General features: G+C 33.9%; 1 protein-coding gene across 1 annotated transcript in view; it reads left to right on the top strand.

Annotated features, from left to right (window-relative positions):
- The window catches only part of LOC150079928 (glutamine amidotransferase-like class 1 domain-containing protein 1), a 31932-nt gene extending 9002 nt beyond the window's left edge, over nt 1-22930 (top strand). Inside the window, exons 2-7 of the mRNA XM_090382845.1 lie at nt 356-432; nt 5855-5960; nt 8118-8225; nt 11525-11619; nt 15827-15920; nt 22727-22930. Coding sequence (XP_090238971.1) covers nt 356-432; nt 5855-5960; nt 8118-8225; nt 11525-11619; nt 15827-15920; nt 22727-22866 — 620 coding nt within the window. The 3' untranslated portion in view covers nt 22867-22930. The remainder of the gene's footprint in view (nt 1-355; nt 433-5854; nt 5961-8117; nt 8226-11524; nt 11620-15826; nt 15921-22726) is intronic.
- Nucleotides 22931-23416: the final 486 nt, after the last annotated feature.

The raw sequence follows: 23416 nt of genomic DNA on the forward strand, positions 1-23416 counted from the left end.
ATTGGTATTTCAATATCGAAAAAAAAATGACCAGGATCCCGGTATTGTGAGCTCTAATTGCAGCAAGCAATTAGGGCTCACATTCACCATGCACCCCTTCACCTGTTGTTATAACAATTTAACAAATGTTTCAGGAATCCTTTGTGTTGAGATCTAGGAATTTCATGCCTATTCCACCCATATTTTGCACAACCTTAATGGCAGCTGCAGTTTTTACTTTCTCACACTTAATTTAATGCTAAGTGTTTGCAGTGGCTTCCCACACTGAACAGGATATGAATTAGTTTAAAATGCAATCTTTTATACTTAAGATTGATTACATTAAGTTATCTGAAAAGTATCTTTTTTGTTCTAGGTAATTCATCACAGTCTTTTATTCAGTCGTTCACTCTTCTTCATACAGCATTTACAGCACAGATAGCCACTCCAGGGGTAAGGTTGTTTAAAAGTTTCATTCTTTACAATTATTGTTAGTTAAAAAAAAAAAAAAACTAAAATAAAATTCTCAACTGGAGAGAATATGATGTTCATAAGTCTTAGATGGCTGTATATACAGAAAATTGTAAATGATGAGAATATGGTTCATATTAAGCTATAGCCTTGGATAATCTGGCTGTTTTAACTGGGGGAGGGGGTGAAATAATCTGTTCAGCAAGCTTTGTTGTCACCAATCAGAGGTTCCAGTACAGTCTATAAGCACAAATGCAAATCTGTACAATCATAAAAATGAGTTTATGTAAGCTCTAATATGTGCATAGCTTCCTCTGAGAATCTGTTATGCATTACCAAAACTGTTTTTGAATGTTTACCCACACTTACCACACCCTTGAGTTTTGCACTGAGGATGAGATTGTGGTAGTAATTTTTATCTTCAAAAGGTCTTTACAAGAAATTGAGTTTATGATATTAACCAGAATTCAACCAAATTTTTAACAAATTATTAAAGGTATGAGATTGTATTTCAGTGCTGGCAATGAAATAATTAATGATAGCATGCTTCTTTGCATTCTGTTTTCCTCTCCTGTCTTGCGGCACTTTAATCCATTGAAAGTAGTGAGGCTTGGACATATGTTCATTTTCAGAAATGATATAGTTAACCAAAGGTGACTTAACGTACTAATATATGATTTTTAATAATTTTTAAATTGAATAGCATCACCAAAAGAGGCAAATTTGCTGTTCATTTAAAATTTCCAGATTTTTTTAATGCATTGGGAATTTTTCTGGCATTACCTTTTCATTGATTGCCAACATAGTTGCATGCACCAAGAATATTTGTGATTGTTCAAGGAGAATTACTTACTGTGAGTTTGATTTCTTTTATTATTTTTAATCATTTAAAATCAGTTTTTATAAGAATTGTTTCGAGCAATCATGTCTACATAAATATTGTTCATGATATTTTGAAGTATTGTATTTTCCAAAAGAATTTTTCATAAACCATTGTAACGATGGCAAGTGATGGTTGAGAACAGCTCTTTCTGTATTTATTTTTTTGTCACTAAAGATATTCTGTGACAATTTTTGTATCAGCTGCAAACTTGGACATAAAGCCTGATATGCCTTCATCATATTATTAATGAATATAGAAAACAACAATGGGTCCCAAACCCAGGGTTAGGTATTGGGCCCATTGTTGTTTTCTATATTCATTAATGATATTGATGAAGGCATATCAGGCTTTATGTCCAAGTTTGCAGCTGATACAAAGGTTGGCAGGGTGGTTAATGATAGGAATGACTGTATAATACTGCAACAGGATCTAGAAAAGTTAGGTAGATGGGTTGAGAAATGGCAATTGAAGTTTAACATTGACAAATTCAAAGTTCTGCATATGGGCAGCAGTAATGCCAGAGTAATGTACCAGCTGTGTGGTACATTACTCTGGGTAGTGGAAAATGAAAAAAGACCTAGGGATAATTGTGCAGTTGGATATGAAGTTCTCTGAGCAGTGCAGACAGGCTGCCAGCTCAGCTCAGCTCATTGGGTTTTGTCAACAATATACAAAAAATTTGTATATCATTGTTAAGCCACATCTTGAGCACTTTTAGGAGTAATGGGATCTGTTGGATCTGTTGTGTAGAGAAGTGCAACAAGATTGGTGACAGGAACAAAGGGATGTCCTTACCAAGAAAGGCTTCAGTTCCACAGATTGCAGCATCTGGAGACTAGGCACGTATGAGGTTATCTGATTGAGGTGTATAATATAAGGCTTTGAATGGTTTGAGCAAGCTCAGTGCTGATGGGATTCTTCCTCTTACTCAGATTACTCACTTGAGGGGGCATAAATTCAAATTGAGGAAAGACAATTGCAGAGTATATGGGAGAAAGTTTGCCTTCAGCCAGAAAGTGGTTGATTGCTGGAACAAACTATTGGAGGGAAAGAATGGGTGAAATGGGATGTGTTGGTTTTTTGTTTTTTTTTTGGCTGATGCTGTATAAACTTGCATTCTTGTATCATTTGCCACTACCGATGCTAAATGCAAGCTACTGCATGTGGATAGCAGTAATCCCAGAGTAACTTATTAACTGTGTGGTACTCCACTCAGGATCTGGGGTAATTGTAAAGTGAGATATGAAGTTCTCTGAGCAGTGCAGACAAGCTGACAGGACATCTCATGGGGTTTTGTTAGTGATATATGGGAACTTTGCTAGTGGGGATAAGGGGCTGATTACCCCATTGTACAAGGAAATGTTTAGGCTTCATGTTGAGTACTGCATACAGGTCTGGACACCTCATTTTAGGAATGAAGTATAGAGATGCTGGAACGACTAAAGAGAAGGGCAGTGAGATTAGTGAAGGGAACAAGAAGATTGTCTTACCAAGAAAGGCTTCAGTTCTGCAAACTGTAGTGTGTGGACACTAGGCATCTGTGTGATGATCTGATTAAGGTGTTTAAGGCCTTGGATTTAGCAAGCTCAATGCTGGTTGCATTCTTCCTCTTGCCTATCCTACACACCTGAAGGGGCATAAATTCAAATTGAGGAAGGATAGTTGCAAGATAGATGTACAGAGGTTTGCCTTCAGCCAGCAGGTGGTTGATTATCGGATCAAACGTCTATCTCTTGTTGTGGAAGTGGGTAGTTTGAATAAATTCAAGAAAGAACTAGACAAATTATTATGTCCCATAACCTGGTATATGAGTATTAACTGGTGATTATACAAGTTAACAATAAGAACTAATTTCAAATAATAACACACAATAATTTCTTATAAAGGCATAATGTTCCAAAATCTACAGTTCAAATTAGTTCATGATAAATTAGTTTATCATGGAGTATTAGTACTAATGAAGTTAGTTCTTAACCCACAAAGAATACTTTCATTTAAATACAAGATTAAGAACAAGTAAACAAATTTAATTCTTTTGGTAACATATATAAAATAAACTCCAGCTACTGTGATAATGAAAAGGAAAAGAGTGTTTAGGTGCATTCTTTTGTTATCGTTTATTTTATGCAAGACACTTGGATGTACCTAAATTTATTATGCAAAAAGAAGTATTAAAAGATAAACTCTTATTCATTAATCTGGTAGTGGTGGGTCACCTGACAGGCGACTCCAAAATAATGATCATGTATTAACCATTAATTAATAATTAAAAATCTGAAATATATTGCTGCGATAGTTCTAAAAATGATTTTTAATTGTTTTTCACAGGATAGTTACACACGGGAACCTGTCAGAGAAATGTGGTTTGTTTTTTGTGCAAAATGTGATTGAGTTTATTGTGATTATTGGAAGTATAATAATAATAATAATAAAACTACTGTAATATAATGTGGTGCAAAATTAGGTACTTTTATGCCATGTATGACATTGCCAACTGCAACAAGTGATATTTGGGGGGTAACTGCTACTGCAACCAAGTAATAAAAATACACAAATTAAAGAAAACTGTGAAACTGCCAAGTGAAAAAAACTAAAATTAACAAGTAATAGCTAGTATTCACCCCGAGATGCACAGTGGCATGGGATCCTGCAAGGGTAATTTTGCATTTTGGTTTTATTTTTCATTTGGTAGTTTAAATTTTTTTTTTTTTTTGTTTTATGTATTTTAAAAATTTGTTTTGAAAATTCAAACAAAATTTACAAAAAATAGGCAGTTAAATACCAATAGCAGTAATAACAACAGAATGAACATTTGTGTAAACTTTATTTTGTGTTATTTTTTTTCTCTCGGTAGATATTAGTGTTCATTTGTGGGTATTTCTGCAGGGTGAGGTTTCCTAGCATTATTTCAAGCAACAGTTGCACCTTATTCTTGTAGGATCCCATGCCACTGCTTCCCTTATTGAGTAGTACTGGCTCTTGTTTATTGCACTTGATTTTATTTTTCTTTGGTAGTTTCTTTAATTTGCATATTTTAGTTGTTTAATTGGTTTTAAATAGTGATACCTCAAGTATCACTTGCTGTAGTTAAGCAGCAATCTTCATATTTGGTATAAGAGTTGAGTTTAAAATGTTTATTTTATACTGTAATATAGCAAATAGATTATTAAAAAAAAATCTATTATATTCTATGCTATTCAAAAGAAAATATTTATTAAACTTAATCAGAATTTTCTGACAGCATTGAAGTTTAGGTATACAGAAAAAATAAGTTGCAATTGTGAGTGTTATATAAACATTTATTTTGCTATATTTATATTTTTTACATCAAACACATGATTTACAAATATACCAAAGTATTTATTGAAAATTTTGTTTCTAATTGTGTAACAGTCTCATATAAGTTCAGAGAGAGTTAATGAATAAACCATCTCACTAAACTATTTTGAAGTATGTTAAAGGTATAGAATTATAACAAAGAATTACTTTGTCCAGAATAAATTATATAAAACAAATCCATGATGTGATCAGGTTTTGCAACCTGCACAGTATTTAAATCAGCCTTTGAATGTAAACAGACATATTATCATGGTAATGTGACCTAAGTAGTCAATGTGTTCTTTACACATTGACTACTTAGGTCACATTGCCATGATTCCAACGATAATATGTCTGTTCAAGTTACGTTCAAAGGCTGATTTGCATATTGCAGAGGTTGCAAAACCTGATTACAAACAGGTTTGTTTTGGGCTGGGCTGCTTCATGAGTTGGAGAAATTATTGTACTCCTCCAGCCCGTAGGGACATCTGAGTTCAGATATACATATGATATTTATGATGTATAATTTATATATCCATGTGAAACCCTTGGCAATGTCATGATGAGTATATTGTATTTTATGTTTTGTCTGCAATGAAGATAATTTATAATTTCTCTCCCAGCTTCTCTTCAGTGATCAAAATTGTTCACTCCATCATAATTGGTACCTGAACCCTTCAAGTTTCTTGATACAAAAAAATTTTAAATTTTCTGTCTATCCCTTTTAGATTTATTGATAATATCACCACTATTTTTATAAAGTGGGCCTACATTATCTTTTATCTTCTGTGGTTCACATAAGCAGAAAATTATTTACTGTTATTCTTGGACTTTATCACTGTAGACTTCTTATAACTTGCTTAGCCTGATTTATCATGTGAGTTACTTTGTTATGGACTGCTTTATATTTGCTATATTGTCCATTACGTAAAAATGAATTTAAGAATTTTCTGATTAGAAAACTATAAGAAGAAACTTGAAGAAAAGACTGAATAAAGATGGACTTTTTTTTTTTATTCTTCATTAGACCACCAGCAGTATATAGTTTTCACTTATTTGAAAAAAATATTTAATGAATTCAGTTTGAGCAAACGTATTCATTATCATCATCATCAGCAGGCCATGTTTTTTTTTAAAAAATAATTTGACTTTTCTAGCTGTATACACCTATTGCTTGTTAATGAAGTGTTCTTTGCACTCTAGGGTAGACCTTTAGAATTTGTTAATCAAGATGACCAAAGTCGGAGATGGTTAAATGATTTCAGGATGAAAGCTTTTGCAATTCCTATTAGTTTACAGACTGTTGATCGTAAGTAGTAATTCTACTTCTCAGCTGCTTTTTTTCCTGAATATTCACTAGTGTTTTGGTTTCTTCTCACAGTTTGGTAGTTAGGTTTGGAACTAGTCACATTAGTTTTGAACTCTTATTTCTTCTCCCAATAATTAGAATCCAAGCTAAACTTTTTTTTTTTATTCATAATTGAGTATGTGTTCAAAGAAACTGTTATTTTTATAAGAGTAGCAATAAAATTCATATTTTGAATAGTTAAATAAAAACACTTGAGATGGAGTCTCCACACTCTAGATGCTAGTGCTGAAAGTCTTATTTTTTGGTAATTTCAGAGGGATCTAATCACTGAGTGGCCTTTGTTGTATAAAATTTTTTTTCCCTAATAGTGTGAGTGTCATAACCATTTCAATTAGAAACTCTTTGAAACATTATAATATAATTTAAATATTTATTTTTAAGGTAAGAATTAAAATAGCAATCTGTGAGGTACAAGTTTTCAACATAAGTAACTTTGCTTTTACCAGAGTTGCTATTATTATTAATGTTATTATCTATTTTTAATTATTATTAACCGAAGAGGAAAAATATGCTTTTGTTTTCTATATTTCATATATCAGAATAATTATCGAGTATATAATAAATGGGCCTGCATTTGAGATTGTTTACCAAATAAAGTTTGAAAAATCAAAATATATTTCAGTTTCCAGTTACATTTAAATTAAAATAAATAAATTTTCTTGTTTATACTCCCGCACGACCACCAGGTCAGTGGAGTTTACAATAAATCAATCAATACTAACGTTAATCGTATTTAGAAGTCACGGGCTTGAACACCGGTCCACTCAAAGAGCGTGTGCTACTGCACTCGCACTCCTGACCACTCGGCTACGTCAGGCCTATTATATATGCTACTTATATTGAGACGTACACAATCTCTTTGTGGAAGTACAATATACCTTATATTATCATACAATTATTTAAAAAATATGAATTTCTAAATTAGAAATAAATGCATATTATCAGAATAGGAGAAATTTGTTGCCTTACTTCAGATAATATCCTGCATGTATCACTACAGTGTATATTACTGCTGCAGCAGTAAGTTAAATAGATTAAAGATTAAGAAGATCACTGTGAAAATTATTATTTTTAATTGATACTACAGGCAGTTCCCACTAAGTTTTCACTTTATGTGTTTCCGGGTTTACGAGTTATTTTTTTCAAGTATCAACAAAATCAAAAATATGAACATTAATTGCAATAAATAAATGCTAAACATTCATAAATACAGCATTTCAAGCTATGCACATAGCTATACAGTACTACTGTAGTGTTATATAGCATACTACTGTGTGTTTGTTTGTTTGTTCAGGCAGATGAGTGTCTCACTGACTCATAACATAAAGCAGTTACCACACTGACGTTACAAAGAGTGGTTGTGTTGCTGTTCATTTTTGCTGTCTTATTTCAAATTTATCCCACTTATTAATACTGTATAGTATGCCAAAAGGAAGTAATACTACAGAGAGTGATATTAATAAAAAGAAAGAGCAAAGAGGAATATAACATTGGAAGCAAAATATGAGATCATAAGCAAAAGTGATCTCATTATTCTTCATCATCATCGACTGATGATGATGAAGAATAAACATTCTTTAATGTTAGTGTGATATAAATAAATTTCTTCATTATTATAATTTGCTTGATTTTAAAGGCTAAATCATTGTTTAAGCATAAACTATCATTTGGTTGACTTTATTTAACATTACTATGATCAAATTTCATTGTTGAGAGTTGGCGCCTCCGTAGCCAGGTGGGCAGAAGCAGCAGTGCGTAGCACACGCTTCTTGATTAGACCGGGGTTCAAGCCCGTGACCACCAAATACGGAGAATGCGGAAAGGTCAGGGAATGACCACCGCATATCCCGGAGCAATATGGCCTTAGTTGCTAATGCTCCTAAAAACCAAATAACAATCATTGTTGAGAATTAAACCCCTGTTTTTAACATTGCATCTATGGGAAACGAATTCCCGCTTTACGAGCACGCACTAGGAATGAATTAACTCGTAAAGTCGAGAACTACCTGTAATTAAAAATAACTGACATTTTTTCTTACTTTAAAAACTGAATAGTATGTTACATCTATTTAAGTCACTAAATTAAATAATTTACAGCTAATAGGTATACATGTCTTGTCATTCCTCACTGCCCTGGAGCATCCACAGACTTAGCGAAAGACAAGGATCTTGCACAAATTTTGAAGCACTTTGTGAAAGAGAAGAGTAAGTAATTTTTATACTGGTATATTGTAGAGAACTACAAATTACAATGCAATGTCTGAAAATTAGCGACTTCAGAACCTGGAGATTGCTGATTTTTGGACAGTTAATCTAATCAAGCACGAATTCTCAAAATCTGAGCAGAGGTAAATGGTGAATGCTTTTGCAGCATGACTTCTTCCTTTCTGCCAATTTCTCTATTCGATTAAATTATTTTTCTTATGTATTTTAATTTTTTTTTATTTAATTTAACTTCTTGGGCCATTTGATCAAAATTTGGAAACAAGAAACTCAGATACAGTGAAGTGGCCAAAGAAATTACCTACAAAATTGCAAAGGCTTTTAGATTTTTTTTTTCCCTCCATGATTGACACAAAATGCTTTCTTGCTGCTCTGTTGACTATGGGAAAATGTTGTGCAGCCATTGGTAAACTTTAAATTGCCTTAAAACAGTGCAAAAAATATCACTCCAGAGAAAGATACACATTATGATGAGTTTTATTCAGAATGTGGAGTCTTGGTTGTAATCTTTTAGCATATATTACAAATGTCAAACCATTTATCCATCAATCGTGGGATATGAGAAGAGCCAGTTTTCTGAGCAATACATATATTCTGTACTATAATGTTAGCAGTTGAGCTCTTGAACAAAGGTGAGAACAAATCTCTCTATAGCTGTTTTATTTGACAACAGCACATAATTAAAGGGTGAAATGACAAATACAGCTGTGTAAACACTTGGGTAAAAGCAGTTAGCCATCAAGTAAACTTTTTGTCTGTGCATTTTTAATTTCTTCTCAGTGCAATGCAAATAATATGCCCTAGTGATGATACCATTCCCCAATTTAGAAAGCCACAAAGATTTATTTTCAGTGAAAATAAACATGTAGTATGGCAACTCCTCTGATCCTTTGTGGTTGTTTATGGAATTTTTGCATTACTGATAGAGTTGGAATTCTAGAAATACCAGACAGAATAGATCATCTTTCTATTTCAATAATTAATAAAGGCTGCCCTCCATGTCATCAGAATTATCCAAGGCCAATGAGAGATGCATACAGAGGTATATTTCACAAACATCACATAGATTCATGCATTTTGGTTCTATCAAACACTGACCACACTGTGTTCAAAATTTCTGTTATGATAATACAAAACAAAATAAAGTAATAAAATAAATAAATACTGTACAATTAAAACTATAATATATATAAAATAAAAGTTATTTACAATTAAAATATTAAAAGCAACTATACCAAGTGATCTATAATACAATTATACCATCCTATAACTCAGAGAAATGATAGCAAAACCAAGAACTGAATATAGCATGCTTAAGCTAAAGACTCATGGTCAGATTCAACGATCTGGTAACTCTAGTTCATCAAGAGTTGATTTGGCACACAGCCTGAAGCTAATAGGTATTTAAGCATTTGTGAATGTAGATCAATCATTTGCAAATTTTGAAAATAACCTGGACATTACAGTTGACAAAAAGAAAGTGGAAAATATGTATTAACAGGAACTAGCAATGATAAAAAGAAACTGCAGAAAACTGCTGTACATCATTCTAAAAAGGAAGATCCCTGTCAATTTTTAAAATTTGTCTTTTAAAAAGTGGGATGGGATATCTTATTCGAGGACATAATAGTACAGTATTTGGATTAATACAGAATTTTTGTAATATGTCCAAGAAAATTCTGCTATTGTTTTGCCAAAAAAGAAAGAGTTCAACCAGTACTTCAACTAAGTATATGAATACATTGCATATCTACTTTCAGATTTTCCCTTTGATATTCAGGAATTTTCCCAGATATTCATAATATTTATATCAGATTTTAGAATTCTGGATTCACACTTCAGGAATTGTTTACAATTCATGAAGTATGAAATATTACTTTTTTGCTAAGCAGTCTTGTTTGAAAAGGGCACATCCTTTATAAATTGTCACACATTAATGCATCAGTATCAGCCTTGTCTGCTTATTTTTAAGGTGTGCAAGTTGTACTAACTGCAGTCTATAGGTTTCGGTGCAGCCCTTTGTGAAATGCATGTATGGTTGTTTGAACTTTCCACAATGTAGGTGTAAGTAATTTCTAGAGAGGCTTAGTAGACAAAAGTTGCTGAATACAGGTTATCTTGTTAACTTCAGAGTTTTTTAATCTCATTAATAAATGCCTATAAGTACATACAGTTTATAAGCATGACACAGTGAGATTTCATGCTTTTGGTTGAAACAACCAGCCTTGATCCTCATCAGGTTGATTCAGTTCAGGCTGTGTAATATAATTCATTTGACAGATATGCACTACAGCCAGCTAATGGATATATTGCATATTTGTCAAAGGTTTGCACAAGTAGAGAGGAAACAGAGCTCTCTGTTAAGAGCTATTAATTGATTTATTAATTCAGAATTAATACCACCTATATATAGAAATCCTTACATTGTTGCATCTTCTTCATTACCTTTTCAGAGACCAGAAAAATTAAATTACAGTTAAATGCTATATGAAACAATACTAAACAGTTACATAATACTTATAACCTATAAGAGCAGGTTGCCATTGCAGATTAAGTATTCTTGAAATTGTTCTGTGCCAATTATCTTTTTCACTAGTTGCAGAAAAACTGGAGTACCTGAAGATGGTAGCAAAGAAGCTGCCACAACATAAGACTTGTTTTTTTTCTCTCTCTCTCTCTCTCTCTCTCTCTATATATATATATATATATATATATACACACACACACACACACACACAAATTCTAAATCAATAAACTAATTAGTAGTGCTTAATGCAGTATTTTTTCATACTAATCATTTTAATACCTCCATTTGCCTAAGTATGCCTTACATCTGTATAAATCCACACTAGGTAAGAATCATACTTTACAGTACAGTTCATTTCATAATAATTCAAATTTAATTCATAAAATATACAGATGTAACATCCCGATGATCGTTCAGAAACACTGCACACTTATATTAGCACATATGAAAAATTAACTACTTTTTTAACACTACTTGTTTTTCTTTTTTTGTAATGATAAATATAATAATTTTTTTGTATTATTATTAAACATTAATATGAAAACACTTCTACAACCTTAAGCATTGGACTGAGGTTTCCTTTTATAAGAGGCCTGTTATTATATGACTATGAAAATTGCATTTACTTGGTTGAAAGCCATTTTGATTTGATTTACTGTTATATGAAACATTGACATTTTATTTGTGTTATTAGTTCTTTGTAATTATAAGATTATATTACTGCTTGTTTTGTGATCTGTATCTTCTTTATTAGAGCCAATCTGTGCAATAGGCATGGGTGTAGCTGGTTTATTTTCCGCTGTTGAGGAAGGTGACATTTGGATTTTTAGAAGATATACACTTACATCGGTAAGTCCTAATTCCAAAGTCCTGTTTGTAATATTTGTTGGTAGTATTATTTAATTGTTAACAAAATTGCAGTCTCTTGAGTTGAATTTAAATTGGATGTTTTTGTTGCACTGATTAAAGAAAATTAAATTCAGTTTTTAATATCAGTGCAAAAAATTTATTACATATCATTATACACACTGTAAACAAAAAAATATATATTTATTAGTTGAAGTTGCAGCTGGAAATTATTATAAAAGTTACTTCTATTTTATTTGTGGAAATAAATGAAAAAGATATGAAGTTAGATATAAATCTGGTATTGTTGATAGTAAATGGGTTAGATAGCAGTTAACAGTGGTAGTTAAAACATGCATGTACTGACCTGAATATTTCTTTCTGTAATAAAAAGAAAAGAGGTACTGATCTTACTTTGTATGTAAATAAATATTTTGTAATATAAGTTATACAAATCCAAGTATACAATATCAAAAATTATTTTTTGCATCCAATTTTTTACTGCACATCATAGTATCCAGTCAACTTGGTCAGAGAGGATCTCCCCCCTAACAAACTCAGTGTGATTTCCATATAATTACATTCCTGTTAAGATGATCCTGCAATACTTCTTTAACCAATGACTCCATTATTTTCTCTGAACAAGAAGCCATGCTTACAGGTCTGTAAGCTTGGCTCACTTGCCATTTGGTCTCTATTCTTTTGGGACCTCCCTTGAGTTCAAGGAATGTCCCAAGTTATCATAAAATCATTAGCTACAGTTATAACTTGGTATACTTTTGGTATCCATATTCCAAAAAACTTCATATGTAAATGTCGATGATTAAATTTTATATATTTATTCAATTTATTGACATTAGCTGGCTGTGGACTTGGGGTAATGTGTGCAGATGCAAATTCTCATATTGTGAGATCAAGCCTGTATGCTATCACAAAAAGTGCACAGCCCATTGTTAGTTGCTGTGCTGTTATGTCGTCTGTAATAAAATAGTTGCAATGAAGTTGTAAACTCTTCTGACCTTGGCCGTCCAGAGTATAAATGGGCATTTATTGTTATTATTATTATTATTTTAATATGTTAACTAAGGATACATCAGTTTAACTAATTAAGATCATAACCAACTAAATAGTCATATTATTGGAATGATAATTCATTAGTAATTTACTGATGTCTAGGCACTTTTCAACAGTTTGCATTTGGTATGGGGCTAAAAGTTAACACGTAAAAGTTATTTTCGAAGTACATGTAATTAAATTTTATATCATTATTTTATTCATTCACTTAAGTAATTTGATCATTTGTAGAGGAGGGTGTGCAGATTCTTTTGGAAGAAATGGCTCTCCTTCCTAGTTATCATTTCTTTTGTTTGTATTTCTTATGTAATTCCAAGAATTTACAATTTTTCTACTTAATTATAAGATATTTCAGCCACATAGGGTCAGGGGAGTTTACAAAATAGAATCCAAGAATATTACTAAATTTTGAGATTTCACACAGATTCAAGAACCATAATTAACTCTGTACTTATATCTGACCACTCGACTAGCGTTCTGCCAAATTATGCTTTCTTGACATCTATCTCAAATATAATCTCAGTTTATAGCAATTTGATTGTGAAAATTTTGCTGTATAGCAGCCTGAGTTGCATACTTGCCAAGGATATATCAGTGACATTTATCAGTCAAAAATTATCAGTCTTTATAGCAGATATCCTGTAGAGAGTTCATATTACAGAGCTATACATGTACACCGATGAGGCAAAACATTATGACCACCTACCTAATATGATGTCGGTCCTCCACGTGCAGCCAAAACAGCTCGTACCCGGTGACGCATGGACACTACAAGATTTCTAAATGTGTCTTGTGGTATCTGGTACCAACATGTAACCAGCAGATCCTTTAACTCCTGTAAAGTCTGTGGTTGAGACGCCGAAGATCAGAGTTGCTGTTCCGACACAAACCACAGGTGCTCGATGGGATTGATGTCTGGGGAATTTGGAGGCCAGGGCAATACTTGGAAGTCTTCCTCATGTTCCTCGAACCAGTCTCTAACAATCTGTGCAGTGTGGCATGGTGCATTATCCTGCCGAAAGATGGCACTGCCAGAGGGGAAGACCATTGCCATGAAAGGATGTACCTGGTCGGCAATAATGTTTAGGTAGGTGGTAGATGTCAGAGTGCCTGGTACATGATGACTGGACCCAGGGTATCCCAGCAGAACATCACCCAAAGCATGACAGCCGTCACCGGCTTGTTTTCATCCCACGGTGCATCCAGGCATCATCACTTCCCCAGGTAAATGACGCACACGTATCCAGCTGTCCATGTGGTGCAACAGGAAACGTGATTCATCAGACCAGACGACCTTCTTCCAATCACTCAAGGTTCAGTTTCAATGCTTGCATTCCCATTGTAGGCGCTGTCGCCAGTGAACAGTAGTTAGGATGGGCACTCGGAGCAGCCTGTGGCTATGCATCCCCATTTTCAGCAGGGTTTGATGTACTATGTATTGTGACACATTACTCCTATCACCAGTATTCCAATTACCAGTGAGTTATGCCATAGTCTCCCATCTGTTGCCACGTACTATCCGGGTGAGCCTTCGCTCACCTCGAGCATTGATGAGCCATGGTCGTCCAACACCTTGCCGGCGGTTCGTGGGTTTTTCCTCCTTGGACCACTTTCAGTAGGTGCTAACCATGGCTGACTGTGAGCACCCCACCAGCCGTTCCATTTCAGACATGCTCTGACCCAGTCATCTGGCCATTACAATTTGGTCTTTGTCAAACTCACTTAAGTCCGCTGCCTTTACCATCTGAAGAACAAGAGTAACACTGATTAATGGAGCTTAGTATCAGGTGTTTTTTGTACCGTGTCCCGACCCGCGCATGTGTGTAGTTCACCTGCAGTTGCTTCGATTTGCATAACGACTCGCTGGTCACTGAATTGTATAGAACAGTGCATAGTGCAGATTCCTGGCCTATGTTACATTTAAAGGTAATTGCATAAAATGTATTGCTACAAATTTTTCAAATAACAGTTAATTGTCATTTGAAATTACATTTGACAAATGACATTGACAGTTAACTGTCATTTATTTTTAAACTGTCATCAACTACCCGCTGGCTAAAGGCAAATTTCCGCACATCTATTCTACAACTGTCTTTCCTCAATTTGAATTTATGCACCCTCAGGTTCATAATCTGAGCAAGAGGAAGAATCTCAATCAGATCACCTCGTCTGGAGACTAGGCACCTGCGAGGTGATCTTATTGAGGTGTATAAGGCCTTGAATGGATTGAGAAGGCTTAATGCTGATGTGATTTTTCCTCTTGCTCAGATTACGAACTTAAGGCAGCATAAACTGAAATTGAGGAAAGACCGTTGTAGAATAGATGTGCGGAAATTTGCCTTTAACCAGTGGGTAGTTATTGCTGGAACAAACTTCCATCTGTCATTGTGGAAGTTGATAGCTTAAATAAATTCAAGGAGGAACTGGACAAAACTTTTAGAGGGAATGGATCTGTGAAATTTTTTTTTGGCTGATGCTACATAAGCTTGCTTTCTTGCATCACATGCTTCTACTGCTACTACTAACTGGAAAAATGGTGCTGTGTATGCCTTGTGATTGCAAAATTTTTGGTTACTCATTTTGGATTCAGGCGGATAATAGATTTTACATGAAAATTATAAGGAAGGGGAAGACAAAGAAGAATAGTAGGAAAAATTGAAAACAAGCTGCCTGCCCAGATGTAATATTTTTAATCAAAGATTTTAACTCTGGATCTGACTGTGTGTGAGTGTATGTAATTGAAAGAAAGAAGCTGTTCTTAATTGGGAGATTTCAACTGGAATGCTAGTACTGTGTAACAGAAGGAAATAAAAAAAAAAAGTAGTTTGTTTCACAGAAGCTTTAATTTATAAATGCCATTTCAATTCAGAACTGCTTGACTTCTCCATGATGGTTTATTTCTGTTATTTGTCAGTATTGTTTGTAGTTTTCTGTTTATCTACAATCAAGTAACACCTGATACTTTTATATTGTTTCTATTTATTGTTAAAGAAAATTAGAAATATTGTGGCTGTACACAAAGGATTATACAAGATATGTAAAATTTATTTTATTGCTGTAATTAAAAAAATTAATTCTTTTTAATTTTGAATTGTTTTAAATAATTTAAAACTGACCCATTACTTTTATTTATCAGGTATCATTGTTTGAACTTGTAAGAAATCCTGATTTTGCAAATCTTCCAGTTATTCCAGAGGATGCTATTAAAGATAGAGGAGCTTTATATAGTTGTAAGTAAATTTCAAATTAAATTTTAAAAAAATTCCCATAATCAACTTTCATTTAATTTTCAGACTTTATTTGATGCCATAAAAAACATAATTTTGTGTGCTGTTAATGACATATTCTTTTTTTCTCCAGTAACAAAGCATTTGTTTCAGTTTTTGTTTATCTAGAAAGAAGTTGTAATGAAATTTTTCTTTTGAGATCATCAAGAAGTTTTATATCTATATGTGTACTTTACAGAGTATGCACTACACAAAACTATGTACTTTACAGACTATAGGTAATGCCAGGCCCATGGCATTTGTTAATATACAAGAAAAATGAAAGAAAGAATGGGAGAGGGAAGAAAATTTCAGCAATTTTCATGTGGAGAATATACACTGGTGTTCAAAGAAAGTGCATCACCTAGGAATTTCACATTTCTAACCCTTTTTTGCGATGGTATGTTACATTAATGACTAGCATCACAAATAGAAATATAAACAAAAGATATTTATTAATAGTTGGAAAAGCTAAGTAATATTTGACAGGTGCTCTCAAAATATTCCAAAATGAGCATTTGCAACCTTTATACAACCATTTTGGTAAACACGACAATTATGGCTGAAATGTTATCAGAAGCCCTCAGTTTGCTTCAGTTTATCATTTTAAATGGAAAACAAAATGAAAAGTTCACCAGGTGCAAACTAATATTTAGTTAAACTGCCTCTGGCCCTGATGGCAGCATTGACAAGATCAATTTCTGAAGATAATCAGCTGATAGTTCGTAGTTCCAAACACGAATTATGGCTTCCTGAAGTTCACGAAGGGTCTTTGGTTTCTTTCTGGTAACTGCAAATTCCACACGATGCCAACAGTCCTCTATAGAATTCAGGTCCGAGCTTGTTTCTTTGCCAGCTAACAGTTGTAATGGACTGTTCTTCAAACCATTTTTTCAAATGTAAACACAACCCTGTAACAAATGTAAACACATTACTGTCAAACCTCTAATGCAGAAATGAACCTTAAAGTAACTACAGAAGTGCCTACTTACACTTTTTTTGCCTGATGACAAGGAGCAGAGTTGTTCTGAAAGATGCAGTTACATGGCAGGTTGAAATGGTCTCTAATGGTTGGCAGCAATTTGCCTTCCAATATAGCCAGGTATCCATTGGCATTTACAGAAACTTTTATAAACTGCAGGTGATACGAAACGACCCTCGTATCATTTGGCTGGTAGGGAATTTCGCTGTAGACACCATACAGTCTGGATGGTATTCTTCACCACGTCTACGGCAAATCGTTTGTCTCCTATCAGAGCCATGCAGATTGAATTCTTCTCATCCGAGAAAAAAACTGACTTCCACAGCTTGGGGATCCATTTGACATGCTCCTTACACCAAATTAATCTGGCCTTGATGGTATTCTTCACCACGTCTACAGCAAATCGTTTGTCTCCTATCAGAGCCATGCAGATTGAATTCTTTTCATCAGAGAAAAAAACTGACTTCCACAGCTTGGGGATCCATTTGACATGCTCCTTACACCAAATTAATCTGGCCTTTTTTCATTTTTTTGTGTGAGGAGGGGCTTCTTTTTAGGACAACGGACTAAAAGTTCATTTTTGAAGAGGTGTCTTTTGACTGTTACTGCACTTGCTACCACTCCTGTATGTTTTTCCCCGTTCTCTTTTAAGCTCAGATGAAAAAGCTTTATACAGAGCGTGCTTATATAGCTGAAAGTAACAGCTGATGCAAATTACGTCATCACCTACGTGTGTCATCTTATCTGATGCAATCTGTAAGAAATATTGCCATATATTTACATTATTCAGATGACAATTACAATTTTAAGGGGTGATGCACTTTCTTTGAACACCAGTGTAATTTAATTTTGCGGAGGTCTTCAAGTTTTTCAGAGATATTGAGGTTGAATGTGGAAATTTTGCTCTTTATCATTGTGAGGTGTATTGGTTGATAGAGGAAATAGCCGGGTGGGTAAAGTGCCTGCCTGGCAACCCAAAGGTCGCGGGTTCGATTCCCGCCTCGGGCTTGGATCAAAGTACTGCAAAAACCTTGGGAGGTGCATTATGGCCACAGAAGCCTATGCTCCAACAACTACCAAAAAAAAAAAAAAAAAAAAAGATAGAGGAAATATGTTGACATTTTATTTTATTTTTTATGAAAATCCTAAGTACAAAAGGTATTAGAACCTATAGTATTAATACTACTGTGCATGGATTAAAAAGAAAAGATATTTGTTGTTGACATTAGACTTGAATTTCTGGAGTTTTTTTTTCGCAAATATATGTGAAGAAAGGTTGTTCCAGAGAAAAGAAGTAGAAGGAATACATGAGGAAAGGGAAAAGTTAGTTCTGTGTGTCATCAAAAGATGAGCATAGGAGCTGTAGACTCATTTCAGTTTTAGAAGTATTAAAGTTAATTAAGCCCCATTGGAGAATTAGTTGGAGATTGGCATTTAAGGAATTTATTGTGGATATTGAAGTTAAAGCTGTTTGGGCAGGGCAAGGTTTCTCAAACTGGAAGGTGTGATGTAGTTTGCTATTATCAGAAAAAGTAACTATAGGATTTCCAGTCAATGGAAGAAAGTTCTTAATATACAAGAGGAAAAGAATGGAAGAAAACAACCTAGGAGGAACGCCATCATTCTTACCATTCCTGCTAACAGTGCCAGTGTAGCAAGTGAAAGGGTTTTTCTGCATCTGGATTTCCTAATCCAAGGAAGAATACAGCCAAAACTGAAACTGTTAATGTCCTGTTTCTGGACAGCAACTTAATAAAAATTTATAAAATGAATGACATTATGAATATGTTTTATTCTCTCCCTCCCCTTTTCATGTTTTTCGTTATTTTTATGTACAATACAATAAAATATTAACATTGATTGATTTATTTTAATTTAATGCTAACTTGTTTATTACTGGCATGTAGAAAATTTAATGCAAATGTTTTTAATAAATTATTTTTATTCTTTTATTTTATTTATTTTTTGTTGTTGTTGCTGCATGCCAAGTTGTGGGTACAAACAATGCAGGTTTGGGTCAGGTGCAGTTATTGCAGGTCTAATACAGTGGACCCACACAGAACCCTATTTCTATGGCCACTGTTCAACTTCAAACTGTTGATTCAATTGTTCTTGTTCATGATTTGATCAGGAGTGTCAATTTTAACCATCCACAAAGCTGCTATTGACATTTTTATTTCTTATGGGATATGTCAAGCAATTTTAAAAAATGATTTAGGAATGCAGTGCATTTCAGCCAAGTTTGTACCTGACATCCTCACTGATAATTGCAGGGAACAGTCAGTTCTTGTATTTCAGGATCTTCATCAACATGCTGTTGTTGATTTGCACTTTGTTTTTTCCATCATTACTGGTGATGAATCATAGGTACTTGGAAGCAAAGAATGAGTCCTCTCATTGGAAGACTCAGTCTTCTCCAAGGTCCAAAAAAAGCAAAACAATCGATCACATTTGAAGATCTTTCTGTCATTGAAGATCATTTGAAGCCTCAGACATTTTTCATTGTGAATTTATTAACTGTATAGTGCAAGGAAGCCACAAGCTTTTGCTGCACCAGCCAAAAAAAAAAAAAATAGTAAAAAATAGATAAGAAAATACAAATTATGCACTTCTCCTCTCATAGGTAACTATCCAGTTGATCTTTGAATTTCTCTAAATTCTCAGCCTCAACTAACTGCAGAGGCAACTTGTTCCAGTAATCTAACTCACTGGCTAAAAGAAAACTTCCTACACCCTAGCCTAAACATTTTCCCTTGTAATTTGAATTTATGGTCCCTTAGTTCTGTAATTCTTTATAACAGTGAAAATTCTGCCTTCATTCATTTTACTAACTCTTCTCAGAGCTTTATAAACCTCAATCAGGTCACCTCTATGGTGCCTGACTGAGGTTTATAAGACTTCGGCTATGTGGGCTCTGTGGCCCACATCAATCTTTTCTCGTACAGTCACCCTTTGCTGATCTAGCCAAGCGAGTTACTTGTGTTTCAACCCATTCGAGAAGCTCAACGTCTTATCTTATGAAATGCGTGCTGCAGTATTTCATACATGTTTGGAATATTCAGTATTCCAAATGTGGTCTTACAGTTGCCTTATACAGTGGGATTATGACCTCTCTCTCTCTCTCTCTCTCTAATATTGTTCGATAAATCATTGGTAGGATACAATAGGCTTTCCTGGCCACCTGTTTATACTACTCAAAGAACTTCATATCTGCCTGTATCATAACTCCTAGGTCCCATTCTTCCTCTACTGTTTTTAATTCAACCTCACCAAGTGTATAAGTTATTTTGGGTTGCTATTCCCCACGTGTAAGACGTTGCATTTTGCTGCATTAAAACATAGCTGCCAATTCTGTGGCCATTCATGAAGCCTGTTCAGCTCATCCTGAAGGAGCACTGCTTGGCACTGATCACTAATGATGCTCCCAATCTTTACATAATTTTCAAATTTTGATATCATGCTGTCTATCCCTTCATCGATGTCATTTATGTATTGGTCCAAGAACCAACTTTATGTATTGGTTCTGGCACATTATGGCCATGTTGCCCTTGCATCATTAAAGCCCACAAACAAACATGTATTGGTCCAAGAACCAATCCTTGGGGGAATCCGCTTCTGACATTACACCAATCTGAAGAATATCCATTAATCACAACCTTCTGCCCTGCAGCCACCCTGCAATCTATCTTAGAATCTGTTCAGTAATCCCATCATGTTCCAGCTTTATACGGTAACCACTTATGAAGGACTAAGTCAAATGCCTTGCTAAAATCCATATAAACTAAGTCGAAATCATTCTCTACATCCAGCTCATGAGTAACTGTGTCAAAATAGCTTACCAGGTTACTTAAACATGATTTTTCCTTAACAAAACCATGATGTGTTCCTTCAGAATGCCATTTCTATCTTATTGTCCCTAGACTGCAGTCTTAATCATTGTCTCCAAGATTTTCCCAACCACTGAAGTCAGACTAACTGGTCTGCAATTACCAACTTTATGTATTGGCGATTCGTTGGCACTTCTCCAATCCAAAGGATCCCTCCTGAGTCCAATGATGCTCTCATAATTATTCTCAATGGCTCAATACACTCTCTGGCTGCTTCTCTCAGAATTACTGAGTATATGTCATCAACTCCAGGAGTCTTACTTGCCTTTAGGTTTAAAAGTTTTTATAATAAATAGTAATCTGTAATTTCAAAATCATTAATTTCATATATCTGAGCCTCACTCGCACAGCCAGTCCTCAGCAAAGGGTCTTTCGTAAGTAAAGACTGATGCGAAGTACCTGTGCAATTCATCAGCAACATCAGCTGGATTATCTAAGGCTTTTCCACACTAGACATAGGTCCGTTCTGATTCATTTTCTTCTTTATATTCACAAACGTCAAAAACTCCTTATCCCTATTCTTTCCTCTCTTAGCCAGTGCTTTTTCTTACTGAGCCTTAGCCTCCCTAACATTAACTGTGGTACTATTAAAAATCAGTTTGATACTATTACAGATCAGTTTGTCTTGCATGGTCAGATAGTGAACTAGGAATACTAAAAAACAGTTCTGCATTGATTGCATGATGCTGTTTACAGAAAATGGCTAGAAAAATGGGCTTTGGGGAATTTGCAACGGAATCATGACAATGCCCCTGCACACTTGGTGCATTCCATTTAAGAACTACTTGCAAAGCATTCTATCACTGTGGTCCCCTCATCTCACCAGATTTAGCACCTGTGATTTAAAAGTCAAGATTTGTAACAACTGAGATTATTTAGATGCGACACAGGTACTATTATCATCTCAAAAAAAAACCTGTTAGAAATGCTTGCAGAAGTGTTGGAATTGATGCATACAGTATCAAGGACACACTTTGAAGATCCATCCGAAATAGTCAATGAGTTGCATCATTTCTCAAATATTAGTTCGGCCTCTGAACTTTTTTTTTTTTTTGGTCAGACCTCTCATAATAAATTGTAAATATGTTGGTATTAACACTCATGTTTTTCTCACCCTAAGCAGGTGCCTTTAATATAAGTTTAGGATTTTTATATTTGACTTATAAGTTGACCTTAAAAATTTTAGCCTGTTTTGTGGTGCTTCAGGGGTTAATTTACATGCCGGAATATACTATATTTTAAACTTTGTTATCAAAAAAAAAAAGTGAAAAAACACTCACCTCAGTCCAGGATTCCCAGCCTACAGCATATAGAAGCATTATCCTGCTCACAAGCTCTTTGCATAATATATTATGTAGAGGGCTTGTGAGAAGGATAATACTTCTATACGGTAACCTAATATTATTTGTGATATTAGGTTACTATATTTGCATGCATTCTTGAACTTGACTGCTTTTTTCTCAGATGAAAAAAAAAACTGTCATGAATTCAAGAATGCATTACTAAGTATGGAAACTAGTATTACTTTAAGTCTGAAAACCTTGGATTACATAGAGTTTTGTCTATATTGTGATATTTTTATGGGATACACCATTGTTTGCTTCAGCATTTTCCATGTGGCCTGCAACGCTATCTGATTTGTAATGAGAAGAGTGAAAACTCTCTGATGGAATTGAAACCTCTGTCACTTAAGTTATAATGATACAAGTTAGATATTATAACCTACATTTGAAGAAAGGAATAGGAAACATCTGCACATTAGCATTATTTACATATCATTAATAATTTTAACATATATTCCAGTATTAGTAGATTTTAACATTTAATATAATTTTATAATTATTTTATTTAAATTTATTTTCAATAATATAATAATTTTTGCCCTCCTTTCAAATGTTTAGCTAGTGTCCCTGATGAGGTACATGTTGTTGTAGATCGGCATCTAATCACTGGCCAAAATGAACAATCAACGTTGACAGCTGTCCAGAACCTTATTTTATTATGCAACCAGAAACAGGGCCGTAAAGATAGGCATCCATAAAATATTGCTACAGTTAGACTGAAACATTCTCTTTAGTTTATCCTAGAAAAGCAATATGGCCCTGTAACAGTGAAAATGTTACTGCAAGTCAGTAAATAAAAATGTAATTTTCGTATATATAGAAGATGAGAAGCAGCAACCAAAATTTGGTACAAGAGTGCATGTTGGTATATATGCAATAATTGAATTATTATAAATATGAAAGAATTATTATTATGAATATGAAAAGTTTATATAATTAGGTAAAGATTAACAAATTACTATCTTACAAAGTATCTCCGTAAAGGATAAATTTGTTATCTTGTTTCTCAATATGTTTTATGAATTTTTTTTGAAAAAGTTGTTCATCATTTGTAGTATATATCTAGTATAAAATCTATTTCTGTCATTTTGTATAGATGTAATGCATTCCACCTGCTAATAATGGGGAAATTAAATAATTTAAGAAGAATAAGATTTTAGTAACTTTGATCAAATGTAATTTTGGTATATTATAGGAAGTAGTAAACTAAGCCCAGACTTACTACAAATAATCATTTTGCAATGTGGT

This window comes from Mastigoproctus giganteus, chromosome 10, assembly GCF_048544385.1.
Source record: "Mastigoproctus giganteus isolate SK-2022 chromosome 10, ASM4854438v1, whole genome shotgun sequence".
NCBI classification, from domain to species: Eukaryota; Metazoa; Arthropoda; class Arachnida; order Uropygi; family Thelyphonidae; genus Mastigoproctus; species Mastigoproctus giganteus.